This window comes from Piliocolobus tephrosceles, chromosome 17, assembly GCF_002776525.5.
Source record: "Piliocolobus tephrosceles isolate RC106 chromosome 17, ASM277652v3, whole genome shotgun sequence".
Lineage (NCBI taxonomy): Eukaryota > Metazoa > Chordata > Mammalia > Primates > Cercopithecidae > Piliocolobus > Piliocolobus tephrosceles.
The window spans coordinates 37,903,501-37,923,992 of NC_045450.1; the positions used below are offsets into that span (position 1 = coordinate 37,903,501).

The 20,492-nt window shown below is 39.0% G+C and overlaps 1 protein-coding gene across 10 annotated transcripts in view; it reads left to right on the top strand.

Moving 5' to 3' along the window:
• Positions 1 to 20,492, top strand: part of CHD9 (chromodomain helicase DNA binding protein 9) — a 276,890-nt gene that overhangs the window by 83,338 nt on the left and 173,060 nt on the right. For all 10 annotated transcript variants that reach the window (XR_002731229.1, XM_023209924.1, XM_023209920.1 and 7 more), the window contains exon 2: positions 18,662 to 20,276. Coding sequence is in view for 9 of the 10 variants with exons in the window: in XM_023209924.1 (XP_023065692.1) it covers positions 18,825 to 20,276 (1,452 nt within the window). In the remaining variant the exon portion in view is untranslated. The remainder of the gene's footprint in view (positions 1 to 18,661; positions 20,277 to 20,492) is intronic.

Genomic DNA, 20,492 nt, shown 5'->3' on the forward strand with positions numbered 1-20,492 from the left:
AGCTTGGGTGATAGAGCGAGACTCCGTCTCAACAAAAAAAAAAAAAAAAAAAAAAAAAAAAGAAACTTACATCTAGTATTAAACTACTTTAAATGAATCAGAAAAAGAAGGAAAGCCATAGGGAAGAAAATTCAAGGTATGGTTTCATAGAAGTGAAAATTTCCAGGAGGTGAAGGGGTTAATTGAACTGAGTTCAGAAGATTCTTAAAGCACTCAAAGCCTAAGTGGTATGTAATAAATGGGGACACATAGAAAATTAGAGGCTTCATATAGAAGACAGAATTTGTGTTTAGCTTTTGTTGTCGCTTTGGTTAGTGATAACTTTTCTTAGTGGTCAAAGATGGATTGAGAGAGCCATTTGGATTTGTCTAGGAGGTTGTTAGTTACCTTTGAAAGTACACATTTATGGGGACAAACTACGGAGTACTAGAAGTTAACAAGTAAATAGGTATTTAGAAAATGGAGGCAGTAGATCACTTACTTTCAATATTTGGCATTTGATGGAAGAATAGAAATAGGATGATTTGGTGTTTACATTTGTGTTAAGGTAGGGAAGTTGGTCTGCTGATGCTCAAAGGCAGAAGAGAAGCAAGCAATTGCAAAGAGGCAGTTAAAGATCCTGGAAAGGGGGACTGTGGGAGAGCATAAGTCTTTTTGAAAGGCTAGATGGAATGTTTTTTTGAGGTAAACGATCTGTCTTTGGAAAAGAGCCATGTTTTCTAAGAATAGCTGGAAGAAAAAGGACATACATACAAAGATAGATATAGTGCTTCCTTCTGAAAAGATGGTTATTTAGTAAATTTCAGCAGGAAAATCTCAGAAAACAAATTGTCCTTAGTTAAGAATGGGGAAGTTAGGACTAAAGGCTTGAGGGGAGAGAACATAAAATAGCTACAGTGAGATAGCCTAGTAACAGAGGAATATATTTTAAAATTTCTAAGGCAAAAGAAGGGCCATATTGAAGGTAAAGTGTATAAATTAATATTAAGCTTGTATTAATAAGGTGCTAGTCATACAATAAATACTACAAATATAGATAGTCAGAAAATGTTAATTTAATTGAACCAAGGATTGACAATAAAATTACAGTGGTGATGGTAATACAGTATGGTAGGTTGAATGAATGAAAAAAGTCACAAGAGTATTGAAGGTGATAAGAGAACAGTATTGGAGATTATTTAAGGCAAAATAATCTGAGGAGGTCTGGAGAAACCTGTTGGTCATGGGAAAGTTTAAATGACTGTATGCTCTTGGGAAAGCAGAAAAGAGGTGCTGGAGGTGACTGGTATGAGAGGGAAAGCTACGTTCAGTTAAGCACTTACAACTGTATTTTGAGCATATTCTTTCAAAATCCTGTGACAACTCTGCAAAGTAGGTGGTAATGATGATCAACCTGAGTTGCAGTCTTTAACTTTTCTATTTAAAGCCTTCGAAAATAATGCATTTGGGTGATACAGTGGCTGACATCTGTAATCCCAGCACTTTGGGAGGCTGAGGTGGGTGGATTGCTTGAGCCCAGGGGTTCCACACCAGCCTGGACAACATGGCGAAACCCTGGCTCTACAAAAAAAAAAAAATACAAAAATTAGCCAGGTGTGGTGGTGTGTAGTTCCAGGTACTCCGGAGGCTGAGGTGGGATAATTGCTTGAGCCCAGGAGGCGGAGGTTGCAGTGAACTGAGATGGACCACTACACCCCAACGTGGGCAACATCAAGACCGTGTCTTAAAAAAAAAGAAAAAGAAAAATTCTGCATTTAAGTTAATTTTCTATTTTTAATATTAATTGAAATTTAGCATTAGAGTAAATATTTAGGCCGGGTGTGGTGGCTCATGCCTGTAATCCAGGTACTTTGGGAGGCTGAGGTGGGTGGATCACTTGAGGCCAGATGTTCGAGACCAGCCGGGCCAACGTGGCAAAACCTCATCTAAAACTAAAAATACAAAAGATCAGCTGGGTGTGGTGGCACGCGCCTGTAATCCCAGCTATAGAGGTTGCAGTGAGCTGAGATCACACCATTGCACTCCTGCCTGGGCGACAGAGCACAACTCTGTCTCAAAAAAAAAAAAAAAAAATTAGACTTGATTTTGTTCGGGTGTAATGTTCAGGGCCACTTTAATTAAACAACTAGACCTGACTCAGTGGCAACTGAGAAATTTGTCATCTATTTTCAGTGTCAGCCCAAAATTGGTTACCCTCAATCAGTTTTTATCATGATTAGAGATGAGATTGTATTTGTTTGAGACAGAGTCTTGCTCATCTCAGGTGCTGGAGCACAGTAGCATAGATCATAGCTCACTGCATCCTCAACCTTCTGAGCACCAGAGATTCTCTAACCTCTGCCTCCCAAGTCACTGGGACCACAGGCATATGCCAACACACCTGGCTAATATTTAAAAAATGTTTTGGAGAGACTGGGTCTAGCTATGTTGCCTAGGCTGGTCTCGAACTCCTGGGCTGAAGTGATTCTACAGCCTTGGAATCCCAAAGTGGAGATTATGTTTTTAGAAGTTTTCCTTTCTGTGACATGCAAAGCAAGACTAAAAAGTGAGAATGCCAACAAAGTAAATAATTTAGTAAATGGCTATCTGCAGAGGGAGATGTTAGTAAGTAAGCATTAGATGAGTGCCATTTAGCTTTGTCCTTTTGCTTATGTCCTTTGGTTTAAATTATTTTAAGCCAAAGATGTCTTTGTTTTTTAAAAACCTTACATGAAAGCTCAATTTGTAAAATAAAACCAAAATATTCAGGATGAGATCTTATTGGGAGTAAATGGAGGGAAAGAAGGCCTAAGTCCTCTCTTCCTTTGGATGGTTAAAGATTACCCAGTACTCCAAGAAGCCCGATTTGAAAACACAGAATGTTTACGCAGTGCTTTACGTGTATTATTTTACAGTCATTTTTTTGAGACCAGTACTGTTATAATCCCCATTTACAGATGAAGAAACTGAGCTTCAAAATGATTGTCTTCCTAGGATTACTTAGCTGGTAAGTGATGAAGTCAGGATTCCAGCCTTGCCATTCTGTTTCCAGAGCCTGTAAAACTGTGCTATAGGATCCCTTGTAGAATTCCTTTTTGATGAAAGTAGGATTCTTTCACTGAGGGACATGTGAGAATTAAAGTTTAAATTGGATTACTGGGGCTTTAAAAAATTTGTAAAAATATCCATAGCCAAGTTAATCATTTTAACTCTTTAAGTGTACAGTTCAGTGGGGGCATTCTTAAAGTCATGAAAATGATATGTTGCTTAATGCTTTTGAATCTTAACTTTTAGAATAATGTAAGGATTGAGGAGTTTAGTTATTTTTTTATGTCATGGCATTATTGAATTCCTAAAAGCATATGAGTATTTACTATGTGTCAGGAATTAAATTAGTAGATGTTAGGGATACAAAGATATTCAAATAAGAACCAACCTCTGCACTCATCTTGTTTAGTAGGAAAAACAGACATGTAGACCAAGAATGATAAAATAGTGTGTAAAATATGGAATACAAAAAAAAGACCGTATAATAGCTTGAAGTGTTTGAGTGTGTAAAGACTTCCCAAAGATGGTATCTGAGTTTAATCGTGAAGATATTACTTTGTTAAGAGGAAGGCTGGTGGAAGGGGTGATGGGGTAGGCATAGAGAACATATTAATGGAGGTGTGAGAAAGTTTGTTGAATTCAGTCTACATTTCAATGTAGTGGAAACATAGATTACCTATGAGAGTAGCAAATAAGAGTGGAGAGGCATTGATAACTTTAGGGGAGGAATAAAATAGCAAGTATATATGTTGAGAGGGCAAAGATAAATTTAGGTATCATAAAATATGATATAGATTGGTACAACATTTTTAAATTTTTGAATGAAAATACATTCAATACTATTAGATATAGCAGGCTTGGATCTTGGTAATATTTCAGTAAGTCGACAAAGAATCTTAATCTATGTTTTTAATTTTATAGGTTGATAAGAGGGAAATAGATAATTTTTGAGTACTTAACTATGTTTTAGGACTTTGAATATATATATTTTTTCTTCTTTGAGATGGAGTTTCATCATGTCACCCAGGCTGGTCCCAAACTTTTGGGCTCAAGAGATCTGCCTGCCTTGCCCTCCCAAAGTGCTAGGATTACAGACGTGAGCCCCTGTGCCCATCCCGAATATTTTCTTTCTGAACTCTGCAACCTTTCTAAACCCTGTGATGTAGATGGTCCAATGAGGAAACAGACTGAGGTTTGTTTTTTGTAGAGATGGGACTGTGTTGCCCAGGCTGATCTCGAGATTCTGGCCTCAAGCAATCCTCCCACCTCAGCCTCCCAAAGAGCTGGGATTACAGGCACGAGCCACTGTGCCCAGCTTAGACTGAGAGGTTTTAAGAACTACTCAACGTTTTACACAGCTTAGAATTAACAGTTAGAATTTGAATCCACACCTGAGCTCCTTCAGCTATGTCATGACTGGCTCATATTTGCCAGATATTTGTCTAATTGATTGGTGAATCTAATTTATTTTCTAATTAAACAGTCGCATGTTGTCTTAGTCCATTTTATGTTGCTATAACAATACCACAGACTGGTTAATTTATACAGAAAAGAAATTTATTACGGTTTTGGAGGCTGGGAAGTCCAAGGTCAAGAGACCTGCATCTGGTATAAGATGCCTTACAAGCATTCACAAGAGGGCCCTCTGATGCAAGGCCTTCTGCTGCATCATCCTGTAGTAGAAGGCAGAGGGGGAAGAGAGCAAGATGTGACCGAATTTGATTTTTTTGTAACAAGCCCACTCTTGATAACTAACCTACTCCTGTGATAACATTAATCCATTCATGAGGGCGGAGGCCTCATGACCTAATCACCTCTTATTAGGCCCCACCTCAAAACACTGTTGCTTTGAGAACTGAGTTTCCAACACCTAAACTTTGGAGGACATATTCAAACTATAGCGAGTGTATAGATAATGCAGTTGGATTGTCAGAAACATGTCAAGGATACATAGAGCAGAGTTACAGATGGGGCTTAATAGAGTAGTATACACGTAGAATACGTGGCATTAAAGCCCCTTATGTGGGCTTTCGTAATGATTTGTTTATTTATTTTTATTTTATTTTACTTTATTTTATTTTGGAGGCAGAGACTCACTCTGTCACCCAGGCTGGAGTGCAGAGGTATGTTCATGCCATTCTCCTGCCTCAGCCTCCCGGGTTCATGCCATTCCCCTGCCTCAGCCTCCCCAGTAGCTGGGACTACAGGCCCTGCCACCACGCCCGGCTAATTTTTTGTGGTTTTAGTAGCGACGGGGTTTCACCATGTTAGCCAGCATGGTCTCGATCTCCTGGCCTCATGATCCGCCTACCTAGGCCTCCCAAAGTGCTGGGATTACAGGCGTGAGCCACCACGCCCAGCCTCGTAATGATTTTACATATTTTACATTAATAGAACACCTAAGGATTTGCTAATTAGCTACTGAAAATAATTTAGAAGGATACTTCTGGATAAATATTATAAGTTGGATTATTTTTCTTTTAGTTTCTAATTTTTGCTAGGACTCATGCTGTTACATGTTAAGGTCATATTAGACTGAAAAATAAAAGAATGAGGGCAGTGATACTCCCACAATTAATGTAATGAGCTTTTTCAGCATTTAAAAACTTTTTCCTTATTCTTGCCCATTACGCAAACTTTTTTTTTTTTTTTAAGGGATTTTAGGCGTAGAACATTACTGAAGTGGGGGGAAAAATATCATGATACCTTTTGTAAATTAAAAAGAAATTTAATTAAATCTCAGGTAAGTTTTTGTTTTTAGATATGGAGCTTACTGCTTCATAGCTTTTTTGCATTTATTCTATAATCAGGATGAAGCTTTCTTCCCAATGAAGCTTATGTCTGTGTTTTGGTTAGGGTAGTGGTGGTGTTTTAACTCTTTTCTTGGGAGACTATGAAGGTTTTAAATTTCTGAATGTAAATATAGAAAATAACCCAAAGTGTAGAGTATAAGACACCTTTACAAGCATCCAATTAAAACCTGTCATTGGGCTGGGCGCGGTGGCTCAAGCCTGTAATCCCAGCACTTTGGGAGGTCGAGATGGGCGGATCACGAGGTCAGGAGATCGAGACCATCCTGGCTAACACGGTGAAACCCCGTCTCTACTAAAAATACAAAAACTAGCCGGGCGAGGTGGCGGCGCCTGTAGTCCCAGCTACTCGGGAGGCTGAGGCAGGAGAATGGCGTGAACCCGGGAGGTGGAGCTTGCAGTGAGCTGAGATCCGGCCACTGCACTCCAGCCTGGGCTGCAGAGGGAGACTCCGTCTCAAAAAAAGAAAACAAAAAAAACCTGTCATTGATGAGGAAACAGGGCCAGAGTTGAATATGTTGTCACATACTCAGTTACTACCAGAGATTAGAGTTTTGGTCCCTGATAAGAAAACAACAATTCTATTAAGTTTTAATTTATGTTTTGGGGTAGTAAAATTTCTCTCTTGGAACCTTTTGTCCTACTTTAAAAATGTCTATTGTTGCCTGAGCAACATAGTGAGACCCTGTCTACAAATATGTATATATATATATATATTTTTTGAGATGGAGTCTGGCTCTGTTGCCCAGGCTGGAGTGCAGTGGCGCTATCTTGGCTCACTACAACCTCTGCCTCCTGGGTTGAAGCGATTCTCCCGCCTCACCCTCCCAAGTAGCTAAGACTACAGGCACCCACCATGCCCAGCAAATTTTTGTATTTTTAGTAGAGACGGAGTTTCATTATGTAGGCCAGGCTGGTCTCGAACTCCTGACCTCATGATTCGCCTGCCTCAGCCTCTCGAAATGCTGGGATTACAGGTGTGAGCCACAACGCCTGGCCTACAAAATATTTTTTTATGATTAGCCAGGCATGGTGGCACATGCCTTTAGTGTCAGCTACTCCGGAGGCAGAGGTGGGAGGTTCACTTGAGTGCAGGAAGTCAAGGCTGCAGTGAGCTATGATCATACTACTGTACTCCAGCCTGGGCAACAAAACAAGACCCTGTCCCAAGGAAAAAAAAAAAGTTCATTTAGAATTGTAAGGAATGATTAAGTCAATTAAGCAAAGATACATTATATGTCCATATAAAAGAATTACTTTCAGAATACTTTGGTTAGAAGTTTTCTAAGCAGGTTGAGCGCAGTGGCTCACGCCTGTAATCCCAGCACTTGTTTGTTTGTTTGTTGTTTGTTGTTGTTTTTGTTTGTTTGAGACGGAGTTTAGCTCTTATTGCCCAGGCTGGAGGGCAATGGTGCTATCTCAGCTCACTGCAACCTCTGCCTCCCGTGTTCAAGTGATTCTCCTGCCTCAGCCTCCCGAGTAGCTGGGATTACAGGCATGCACCACCACGCTTTGCTAATTTTGTATCTTTAGTAGAAATGGGATTTCTCCATGTTGATCAGGCTGGTCTCGAACTACCGACCTCAGGTGACCCGCCCGCCTCAGCCTCTCAAAGTGCTGGGATTACAGGCGTGAACCACCGCACCCGGCCAATCCCAGCACTTTAGGAGGCTGAGACAGGTGGATCACCTGAAGTCAGGAATACAAGACCAGCCCTGTCTCTACTAAAAATACAAAATTAGCTGAGTGTGGTGGAGGGCAGCTGTAATTCCAGCTACTCAGGAGGCTGAGAAGGAGAATCGCTTGAACCCAGGAGGCAGAGGTTGCAGTGAGCCGAGATTGCACCATTTTATTCCAGCCTGGGTGACAAGAGCAAAACTCCATCTTAAAAAAAAAAAAAAAAATGTTTTCTAAGCAGTATAGGGCTGGATGAAAATTGGGTCACAGTTTGGGATTTGCTATCCAGACATCTTGTACTCTACCTTTTTTAAAATAGCTAAGTATACTGCCAAAAACTAGATTCTATAATATTTCATCTTCATGAAAAAAAAATAGTACGTGGGCCATAATATACGTGTAATGGAATGTTAGCCTTAAAAAGGAAGATACTCTGACACATGCTAGCTACAACATGGAAGAACCTTCAGGACATTATGCTAAGTGAAACAGACAGGTCACAAAAAGAGAAATCCTGTATGATTGTACTTATATGAGTTTGGTTGTCATGTTCATCGAAATGACAGTAGACGGTGATTGCCAGGAGTAAGGGTTAAGAGAAGTGGTGGGTAGTGGATATAGAGTTAAAATTTTATGGTTGGGTGCAGTGGCTCACACCTGTAATCCCAGCACTTTGCGAGGCCGAGGCGGGCGGATCACGAGGTCAGGAGTTTGAGACCAGCCTGACCAAAATGGTGAAACCCTGTCTCTACTAAAAATAAAAAAAATTTAGTCAGGCATGGTGACGAATGCCTGTAATCCCAGCTACTCAGGAGGCTGAGGCAGGAGAATCGCTTAAACCCGGGAGGTGGAGGTTGCAGTGAGCTGAGATCATGCCATTGCACTCCAGGCTGGGTGAGAGTGAGATTCTGCCTCAAAAAAAAAAGAAAGAAAAAAAGAAAAAAATATATATATGATTAAAAAGTTCCAGAGATTGGTGCACAACAATGAGAATATACTTAACACTACCGAACTGTATACTTAAAAATAGTTAGCATGGACTTGGCTCATGACTGTAATCCCAGCATGTTGGGAGGCCAAGGCAGGTGGATCACTTGAGGCCAGGAGTTCGAGACCAGCCTGGCCAACATGGCAAAACCCCATCTCTACAAAAAATACAAAAATTAGCCAGGTATGGTGATACATGCCTATAATCCCAGCTACTTGGGAGGCTGAGGCGTGAGAATCTCTTGAGCCTGGGAAGCAGAAGTTGCAGTGAGCTGAGATCGTACCAGTACACTCTAGCCTGGGGGACAGAGTGAGACTGTCTCCAAAAAAAAAAAACCCAAAAAACAGTTAGGCTGGTCACTTTTGTTACACGTATTTTACCACATTAAAAAAGGGTTTTTAATGGGCCATAAACTCAATGTCCAAATAATCATTGTTGCTACCTTTTTTAAAAGTTTTACAAAAGATTTTTTTTTAAAACCCAGTTTCTGCCTTATGTACCATTCCCTCTCCCTCACCAAAAAAAAGTTTGTCATTTTCATGAATAAATACTTATTATCTGATACTGTCTGCTACTATTTAGTAGATACTAATGATACGTCATATAAAAATTACTGACTTAAATTTTATGGTGAGTATAGGCTTTAAGATAATATGTAAACTATAGAATGTTAGCTAGTACTAAGACAGAAAAATAAAACAAGGAAGGGGGAGTGAAGCATCGGAGGGGAAATGATGACATTTTAGAAAGGGCAATCAGGAAAGACCTCACTAGGAAAGTCACTTTTGAGAAAAGAACTTGCTGTAATGAAGAATGGTGCATTGAGCAGAGGGAGCAGTAAATACAAAGTCCTGGAAGTTCGTACATTCCTGGCTTTCAAGACTGTTTTTAATTATAGGATCCATATGACAAAATGTGCTACTTTAACTGTCAAGTGTACAGTGCAGTGGCATCAACTTCATTTGCAATGTTGTACAACCATCACCACTACCTGTTTCCTTTTTTTTTTTTTTTACCACCTCAAAGCACTGTACCCATTACCAAATAACTTCTACTCTCCCCTTCCTCTAGCCCCAGTAACCTCTAATCTAGTTTTATGTACCTTCTGTCTCTGAATTTTCCTATTCTAGGTACTTCATATAAGTGGAATATTTGCTTTGTGTCTACCTGCTAATATCTCTGAACATAGTGTCCTCAGGGTTCATCCATGTTGTAGCATGTATCAAAACTTTATTACTTTTTATGGCTGAGTAAGATTCTATTATAAATATCTGTTGATGGACACTTTGTTTTCAGCTTTTGTCTATTGTGAATAATGCTGCTATGAGTGTTTGTGTACAAGTTCTCTATTTGAGTCCCTATTTTTAATTGCTTTTGGTGAATAGTATGTACCTAGGAGTGAATTTGCTGGGTTATAAGGTAATTCTCTGTTTAACTTTTTTAAATGTTTTGTTATTTAGGCCAGGCGTGGTGGTTCATACCTGTAATCCCAGCACTTTGGGAGGCTGAGGCGGGGGCTCACCTGAGGTCAGGAGTTCGAGATCAGCCTGGCCAACACGGGGAAACCCTATGTCTACTAAAAATACAAAAAAATTACCTGGGCATGGTGGTGGGCACCTGTAATCCCAGCTACTTGGGAGACTGAGGCAGGAGAATCGTTTGAATCCTGGAGGCAGAGGTTGCAATGAGCCAAGATCACACCATTGCACTCCAGCCTTGGTGTCAGAGTGAGACTCCGCCTCCAAAAAATATATATATATAAAATTTTCCTTTGTTTTTTGTTTGTTTGTTTTTGGTTTTTAGAGACAAGGTCTCACCTTGTCACCCAGGCAGAAGTGCAGTGGTGCAGTCATAGCTCACTGCAGCCTTGGCCTCCTGGGCTCAAGCAGTCCTCCTGCTTCAGCCTCCTGAGTAGCTGGGACTGCAGGCACACATGTACCTGTCTGGCTTGTTTTAACTTTTTGAGGCACCACCACACTATTTTCCACAGTGGCTATACCATTTTGCATTCCTACCAGAAATGTATGAGGGTTCCAATTTCTTCACATCTTCTCCAGCGCTTGTTTATTTTTTATACCATTCCTGGTAGGTGTGAAGTGATATCTCATTGTGATTTCTATTTGTGTTTCCCTAATGACTGATGTTGAGTGTCTTCATGTCCTCCTTGGACATGCCTGTATCTTTTTTGGTGAAATATCTAATGAAAGTCTTTGTCCATTTTAAAATTGGGTTGTTTGTCTTTCTGCTATTGAGTTGTAGGAGTTCTTTAAAAATTCTGGATATTAAACCCTTATCAGATTTACAAATACTTTCTTGCATTCTGTGGGTTGCCTTATTATCTTCTGCTACCTTTGGGTTTAGTTTGCTTTTCTATTTCCTTAGGGGTACAATTAGGTTATTAATTTAAGAGGTATCTTTTAAAAATATAGTTGTTCACAGGTATAACTTTCCCTCAGAGCACTCCTTTCACTGGATCTGATAAGTTTTGCTATATTGCGTTTCAATTTTCACTTGCCTAAAGGTATTTTCTAATTTTCCTCGTTATTTCTTAGACCCATTGATTGTGTGCTGTTTAATTTTTACATTTTGTGATTTTTCTAATTTGGCTTCTGTTATTGATATTTAGGTTTATTCCATTGGAGTCAGAGAGGACACTTTGTATACTTGTAATATTTTAAAATGTTTGAAGAATTGTTTTGTGGCCTACCATATGTTCAGTCCTGGAGAGTGTTTCATCTGTACTCTGGAAGAATGTATATTTTGCTATTGTTGGGTAGAGTGTCTGTATATGTCTGTTAGATCTAATTGGTTTGTAGTGTTGTTCAAGTCCTCTTTTGTTACTGATTTTCTGTCTGGTTGGTCTATTCATTATTGAAAATGAGATATTTAAGTCTCCGACTATTGTAGAACTTTCTACAATTATATTGTAGAATTGTTTGTTTTTCCCTTCAATTCTGAGTATTTTTACTTCATAAATTTTGTGGGTCTGTTGTTAGGTGCATACATATTTATAATTGTTATATCATATTGGTAGGCTGAGTCACTTTCATCAGTGCGTAATGTCCTTCTTTGTCTCTTGTAACCTTTCTCTCTCTCTCTCGTACCCAGCCATTTTTTTATTTCAGGCTGAAGTGCAGTGGCACAATCATAATTCACTGTAACCTCCAACTCCTGGGCTCAGGAGATTCTCCAGCCTCAGCCTCCCAGTTAGCTAGGACTACAGGTGTGCACTATCATACTGGCTAATTAAAAAAATATATATTTTTTTTGTAGAAATGGGGTCTTGCTGTATTTCCCAGGCAGGTCTTGAACTCCTGGCCTCAAGCAATACTGTTACCTCAGCCTCCCAAAGTGCTGGGATTGCGGCAGGTATGAGTCACTGTGCAAGGCCCTCTTGTAACCTTTTTTGACTTACAGTATTTTGTTTGATACTAATATTTCAGCTCTCTTTTGGTTACTATTTTTATGAAATATATTTTTTCATTTCTTGTTTTTTACTCTCCTGTGACTTTGTATTTAGAGTGAGCCTCTTGTGAACAGTATATAAGATGGATTATGTTTTTGTTTTCATTTTTATCCATTCTGCTAATCTCTTCCTTTTAAGTAGAAAATTTCATTCATTTACATTTGAAGTAATTATTGATAAGGAAAACCTACTTCTGTTATTTTGCTTTTTGCTTTTTAATGTCTTGTATGCTCTTTGTTCCTTAACCCATTCATTACTGCCAATTTCTTATATTTAGATTTTTTTTTTTTTTTTTTTTGTAGCATGCCATTTTGATTTCTTTCTCTCCTTTTCTGTATATTTTTTAGTTATTTCCTTAATGGTTATGTTGGGGATTATAATTAACAAAAGTTATAACAATGTATTTTAAATGCCAAGTTAGTTTCAGTGGTATACACATGCTTAGCTCCTAAACATCTGTCTCTTCACCTTTATGTTGTTATTGTCAAAGATTACATCTGTCTACATTGAGTGCTCATTAACAGAAATTTAAAATGGGTTATTTCTTTCCCTTTAGCATCATATTTTTTAAAAAGGCATAACTTACCAAAGGTACAATTATGCTGGCTTTTATATTTACCTATATAATTACCTTTAGCAGTATTCTTTGTTTCTTCATATGGCTTCAAGATATTCTCTAGTGTCCTTTCATTTTATCCTAATGGATTCCCTTAATCATGTCTTTTAGAGCAGCTCTACTAATAACAAACTCCTTTAGCTTTTATTTATCTAAATGGATCTTAATTTCTCTTCATTCTTAAAAAAATAGTTTTTTGCATAGAATTTTTAGTCAACAGTTTTTTTCTTTCAGCACTTCAAATATTTCATGTCAGTGCCTCTGGCCTTCAAGGTTTCTGATGAGAAATCTACTTCTATCTTGTTGAAGCCCTCTTTTACTTGATGAGTTTTTTTTCTCTTGCCACTTTCAAGATTCTCTTTATCTTTTGACAAATTGACTATAATGTGTTATGATGTGATCTCTTAGAATTTATCCTCCATGGAGTTTGTTGAGCTTCTTGGATGTGTAGATTAATGTCTTTCATCAAATTTGGGGAGTTTGGGGCCATTATTTCCTCAAATAGTCCTTCTGCCCTTTTCTCTCTCTCCTCCTTCTGGGATGCCCACAATGTATATTTTATTCTCTTGATGTTGTCTCATAGGTTTTTTGGACTCTGTTCACTTTTCTTCTTCATTTTCCCTTCCCTCCCTCCCCCTTCCCTCCTCCACTGTTTTAGATTTAAGTTGGAAAATGTTTGATTCTTGTAATAAGCAATACAAAATTAAAACTCACCTTCTTCTGCCTTCCTTCCACACCTATGCGTCCACTCAAAGGCATTGCCCCAGTAATTCTTTCTTCTCTCCCCTGTAGTCCCAGTGCAGGGGCCGGATCTCGGCTCACTGCAAGCTCCGCCTCCCGGGTTTACGTCATTCTCCTGCCTCAGCCTCCGGAGTAGCTGGGACTACAGGCGCCCGCCACCACGCCCGGCTGATTTTTTGTATTTTTTAGTAGAGACAGGGTTTCACGGTGTTAGCCAGGATGGTCTCGATATCCTGACTTCGTGATCCGCCCGTCTCGACCTCCCAGAGTGCTGGGATTACAGGGGTGAGCCACCGTGCCCAGCCTTTTTTTTTTTTTTTTTTTTTTTGAGGCCAGGGTCCCCTCCCCTTCCCTTGTCCTGCCCTTTTCTGACGGAGTCTCGCTGTGTCACGCAGGCTGGAGTGCAGTGGCACAATCTCACCTCACTGCAAACTCCGCCTCTCGGGTTCAAGCGATTCTCCTGCCTCAACCTCTCCCAAGTAGCTGGGATTATAGGCGCCTGCCATCATGCCCAGCTAGTTTTTTTTTTTGTTTTGTTTTGTTTTTTTTTTTTTAAGTAGAGACGGGGATTCACCATGTTGGCCAGGTTGGTCTCGAATTCCTGACCTCAGGTGATCCACCCGCCTTGGACTCCCAGAGTTCTGGGATTACAGGCATGAGCCACCAAGTCCAGCCTCTTCATTATTTTTTCTTTGTGATCCTCTTGTTGGAGAATCTGGTAATTTCAATCCTTCTGTCTTCAAGTCTTCAAGTTTGCTGATTATGTCTTCGGTTTGCTCAAATCTTCTGTTGAACCACGATAATGCATTTTTTATTTCAGGTATTGTACTTTTCAGCTCCATAATTTCTATTTTGTTACTTTTAAGATGTTCTATTTCTGTATGGATATTCTTATTTTGTTCATATGCCATTTTCCTGGTTTGCTTTCATTTTTGGGCCATGGTTTCCTTTAGCTTTTTGATCATGTCTAAGACACTTGATTTCAAGTTTTTGACCATCAAATCTAATGGACTTTCTTGGGGACAGTTTCTGTCAACTTTTTTCTTCCTTTGGATGGGCTTTCTTATTCTTTGTATGCTTTGAGGGTATGTGTGTGTGTGTGTTTGGGGGTGGTGGTGCACATACACATGCGTGTGTGTGTGTGTATGTATGTGAGAAAACCAGACCATTTGATACTGTGATGTGCTAACTTCAGAAATTAGATTTACTCCCTCCCTTAGCATTTGCTGTTCTTCATTGTTGAAGTCTGGAGTCATTCGTTTAGACTTTTTTTTTAAACTATTTTCTGTATTGACTATATTGGTTGTTGTCTGAGGTCACTGAAGCCTCTATTACTTAGGTTTGTGTTTAGCCAGTGTTTTAATACAGATTTCCTTGAATGCTAGGTGTATTTTGTTTTCAGCATTCTCTTGGTTGTTATAAATATTGACTGTTTTCCAGAGTTCTGATAAAGTTGGTTCTGACACTTCCTGCTTGTTTTGGGTGTTTCTGTGGAGAGACAGGTATTTGGAGCTGTCTACTCTTGTCATTTTGCTGACTTCACTCTCTCATGCTTGGCTTTTTAGTGACCTGAGGAGGCCATTGTGGCTGAAGCAAGGGGGTGAGCAAGAGAGAAGTGCAACCAGAGATGAGGGCAGAGAGCTGTTCTGGTGGTGGTGCAGGGCCGTGCTTACAAGTCGTAGTAAGGATTTCAGTTTTTCATGTGAGTGACATAAAGAGTCATTGGAGGGTTGTGAGCCGAGGAGTGTCCTGAATTAACTTGCATTTTAATGAGATCACTGTTTTGAAACAGGGCAAGGTAAATAGCAGGCTGTTAGTTGCCAATCAAGTGTCCAAGATGAGAAGTCAAGTGGTTTGTTAGGTAAATGGGTCTAAATTTAAGGTGGAGATATATAATTAATAGATGTAAGTTTGGGAATTGCAAATATAGGGATTTTATTTAAAACCTTGAGATTGGATGAAATCACCTTGGAGGTGAGTATAGATAGAAAAGAGAAGAGGTTGGGGTCCTCCAACGTTTGTAGATTGAAATCTGTTAAAAGAGAATGAGAATAAATACTCAGAAAAGTAGGAGAGAAACCAAGTGAATATCATATATAACAATTGAATGAAGTTAAGTGTTTTAAAGAGGACTCCATGATAACTACATCAAATGCTGCTGATAGGTAGTGTTAGATGAGAAGTGAAAAATGACCCTCATATTTACTTATGTGAAGGTCCGTATGCTCTCAGGTCAGTTTGGTGAGATGATGGGAATAAAACTGGATTTCAAGAGAGAATGGCAATAAATAAATTGAAGACAATAACCCTAACAGATTTCTGAAGTTTATTGTAAAGAGGAAGAAAGAAGGGGGAGGAAATTGAAAGGATAATAAATGGGATCAAGAGAGGGGATATTTGAAGATGAGAGAAATAACAGCTTGTTTGTATACAGATGAGAATGGGACAAATTGATGACTCAGGAGAGAGAAGAAGGAATTACTGGGGTAATGCCTTTGAGTAGACGGGTAGGTGGAGAAGGAAGGCAGAAGGAGGAGAGTTTTAATTTTTTATTGCTCATTACAAGAATCAAACATTTTCCAACTTAAATCTAAAACAGTGGAGGAAACTTTTTAAAAGTAATATCCTTGTTTTTTGTTTTTGTTTTTGGAGACAGGGCCTTCAGGCTAGAGTGTAGTCCCTCAGTCATGGCTCACTGCAGCCTCAATCTCTCAGGCTCAAGTGATCCTCCCACCTCAGCCTCCCAAATAGCTGGGACTACAGGAATGCACCATGCCCGGCTAATTTTTTTTTTTTTTTTTTTTAGTAGAGACAAGGGTCTTATTTTGTTACCTAGGCTGGTCCTGGGCTTAAGCATTCCTCCCACTTCGGCCTTCCAAAGTGCTGGGATTACAGGTGTGAACCACTGCACCTTGCCAATTTTCAGATTTATTTGTAATATGATTGAGGAAAGCTGATCAGAAATACTTCAGCTTGTAGGTAGGAGACACAGTTATTCTGGCATGTGAGTATCTGTATGCTAGCTGGTAAGGTGCCCAGGAAAAGAGAGATCAGATCAAATAATGAATATACAGCTGAATAGAAAGAGTACACATCCTTACCTGCTTTAATCCTTACTGGATACAGAGTTAATCAGTTCTTGTTACCTTTTAAAGGGCTAGCCTTAAATAATTAAGGGACAATATTGAATTCATATTAATTTTTTTTTTTTTTTTTTGAGACGGTGTCTCGCTCTGTCGCCCAGGCTGGAGTGCAGTGGCCGGATCTCAGCTCCTTGCAAGCTCCGCCTCCCGGGTTTATGCCATTCTCCTGCCTCAGCCTCCTGAGTAGCTGGGACTACAGGCGCCCGCCACCTCACCTGGCTAGATTTTTTGTATTTTTTAGTAGAGACGGGGTTTCACCGTGTTAGCCAGGATGGTCTCGATCTCCTGACCTCGTGATCCGCCCATCTTGGCCTCCCACAGTGCTGGGATTACAGGCTTGAGCCACCGTGCCCGGCCGAATTCATATTAATTTAATGTTAATACCCTTTCAATTGATACTTATTACTCAGAAGTATCTGGGCTTCCTAATTTTTTGATAAAAAGTAAGAATTCTAGATATCCTAAATTTAAATTTTCAAATTTCACTAATGTTTTACTAATATTTCCTGAGCTGTGACTTTCTAAATCTGACTCTTCCTCAAACCAAACATCACTTACTATTATTACTGATTATAAAAACATCTTGCTTTTGTGTGGAAAACATTTTAATATGCATTGTATCACTTAATCATTGTCTCAAGTATGTAGGATAGTCAGAGGGTTTTTTGTTGATTCTTTAGTTTTTATGTTCTTCAGGTCCCTAATAATAAGGAGCTTTGTGGATGATGCTATGCATCTTCTAGAGAAGCGGTCCTCAACCTTTTTGGCACCAGGGACCGGTTTCGTGGATGGGGGTGGGGAAGTGAGGGGGTGGATGGAGGGAGATGATTTCAGGATGAGACTGTTCCACCTCAGGCATTAATTCGATTTTCATAAGGGAGCACAACCTAGATCACTTACGTGTGCAGTTCACGATAGGGTTCACGCTGCTATGAGAATCTAATGCTGCCGCTGATGTGACAGGAGGCGGAGCTCGGGCAGTAATTCTAGCCAACCTGCTGCTCACCTCCTGTGCAGCCTGGTTTCTAACAGGCGGCGCACCCATTCCATCTGCAGGTTTTGGGACCCATGTTCTAGAGTTATCATTTGTGACAGAGTCAGTAAAAATCATTTCAGTTAAATTTTGAAGTTTTAAATTTTGATTGATTAAAATGATTGCTATAGCTTACCCCTTCTCAAAAAAAAAAAAAGATTTTTTTCTTGAGTCATTTAAAAATATGTCTACTCTAGAATTCTTATTTGTTTTAAAATTTTTCCAGAGCATACTTTTTACATTACTAGCTTATTTTAACATTGTCATAAGTTTCAAAGTTGTATTGGATAGATAAAATATTTTCTTTGAGAAGACACAGACTTCCACTGTAACTTAAATCATCCAAAGGAACTTCACCTATTTAATTTTTACTCAGAAAGATCTACCTTGCAAATACTTGCCAAATAAAATTAGTTGGTAATTAGGTTGAATAAAATCAGTTGATTTTTTTTTTTTTTTTGAGACAGTGTCTCACTCTGTTGCCTAAGCTGGAGTGCAGTGGCACAATTATGGCTCACTGCAGCCTCAACCTCTCAGGTACAAGCAGTCCTCCCACCTCAGCCTCCCAGGTAGCCGAGACTACAGGTACACACCACCATGGCTGAGTAGTTTTAAAATTTTTTTTTGAGGTAGATGTCACGCTTGCTGCCCAGGCTGGTCTCAAACTCCTGGGCTCAAGTGACCCTCCTTATCTAAAAGATATAACAGAAAATTAGAAGTTTTGAAATAATTTTACTTATATAATTTTTATTCTTAAAGTAGCTTTACTGAGATATAATTCAGATACCATACAATTCATTCATCTAAAATGTATATTTAGTGGCTTTTGGCATACTCAAGAGTTGTTTATCCATTACCATGGAACCAATTTTAGAGCATTTTCATTACCCGCAAAAGAAATCCCATAACCTGTAGCTAACACTCACCAATCACCAGTCCTTCTGCTCACCCACCATGCCACCAGCTCTAGGTGACCACTAATCTATTTTCTCTATATATATACTTACCTACTTTTGACATTTTATATAAATTGAATCATATAATATGTGATTTTTTGTCACTGACCTCTTTCATTTAGCATAATGTTTTCAGAGTTCATCTATGTTGTAGCATGTATCAGTACTTAATTTCTCTTTATTGTTTTTGTTCCTTTTTTCTAGGATTTTGACACTTCATGACCTGTTATTATTTAGAGCAATAATGAATATTGATCTGTTTTGGATTAGTTGATGACCTTCGGAAATGATCCAATAGTATCTACTATAGAGAAGCTGAATATACTCCATTTGGAGTGAACAACCGGATTGTTACAGAATTTTCAAGATGACAGATCCAATGATGGATTTTTTTGATGATGCCAATCTTTTTGGTGAGACCTTAGAAGGCTTGTCAGATGATGCATTTGTACAACCAGGACCTGTTTCACTAGTTGATGAATTGAATTTGGGTGCAGAATTTGAACCGTTGCACATAGATTCACTGAACCATGTTCAAGGTACTCCAGCACATCAGAAGATGACTGATTTTGAACAGTTAAATCAATTTGATTCAATAAAATTTCACCACGTTAATCAATCTTTTGGTAGCCCAGCTGAACATGTGTTGTCTCCACACTCTCAGTTTAATTGTTCTCCAATCCACCCCCAAAACCAACCCAATGGTTTGTTTCCAGATGTATCAGATGGCAGTCCAATGTGGGGCCATCAGACATCTACTAGCATTTCAAATCAAAATGGATCTCCTTTTCACCAACAAGGACATTCACACTCTATGCATCAAAATAAAAGCTTTGTGGCGCACCATGACTTTGCCTTATTTCAGGCCAATGAACAACAAACACAGTGCACTTCACTACGCTCACAACAAAACAGAAATAATCTCAACCCAGGGCAGAATTCTCTTAGCCAGTCTAAAAATTTTATGAATGTTTCTGGTCCACATAGAGTCAACGTTAACCACCCACCACAAATGACTAATGCATCTAATTCACAACAGTCTATTTCAATGCAGCAGTTTTCTCAAACGTCAAATCCTTCAGCACACTTCCACAAGTGTAGCAATCATCAAGAAGGAAATTTTAATGGACCTTCCCCAAATATGACTTCTTGTTCTGTCAGCAATTCACAACAATTTTCTTCACATTATTCCTTTTCCAGTAATCATATATCACCAAACAGTCTACTTCAGTCCTCTGCAGTTCTTGCACCTAATCATACAAATCAGACTTTATCTGATTTTACTGGAAGTAATTCCTTTTCACCTCATAGAGGAATAAAGCAAGAATCTACTCAGCATATCCTAAACCCCAATACATCATTGAATTCAAATAATTTCCAAATATTGCATTCGTCACATCCTCAGGGTAATTATAGCAATTCAAAATTATCTCCTGTGCACATGAACTTCCCAGATCCTGTTGACTCAGGAACTCAAATGGGCCACTTCAATGATCATGTAGAAACTAATGGCTTTTCATCTTTAGAAGAGAATTTACTTCATCAAGTGGAATCTCAAACTGAGCCATTCACAGGACTTGACCCCGAGGACCTCCTTCAGGAGGGTCTTCTTCCTCACTTTGATGAGTCAACATTCGGACAAGATAATTCAAGTCACATTTTAGATCATGACCTTGATCGGCAATTTACTTCGCATCTTGTAACACGGCCTTCTGATATGGCTCAGACTCAGTTGCAAAGTCAGGCTCGGAGTTGGCATTCATCATTTTCTAATCATCAGCATTTACATGACAGAAATCACCTATGTTTACAGCGACAGGTATGTAGCTCTTTGCTTTTATTTTGGAGATTTGGGGGTAGGGTGGACTGTTAGTCATTGGGTTAATATTATATGAGACATAGTCAGGATTTCTCAAACTTAGTAATTCCATTAAGTGAACATACATATTTTGATACAGGTTTATATTGTTTTACAAGTCTTATATTGAAAATGATTCACTGATATGCTCAAAGCAATAGATTAACTTCTGTATTT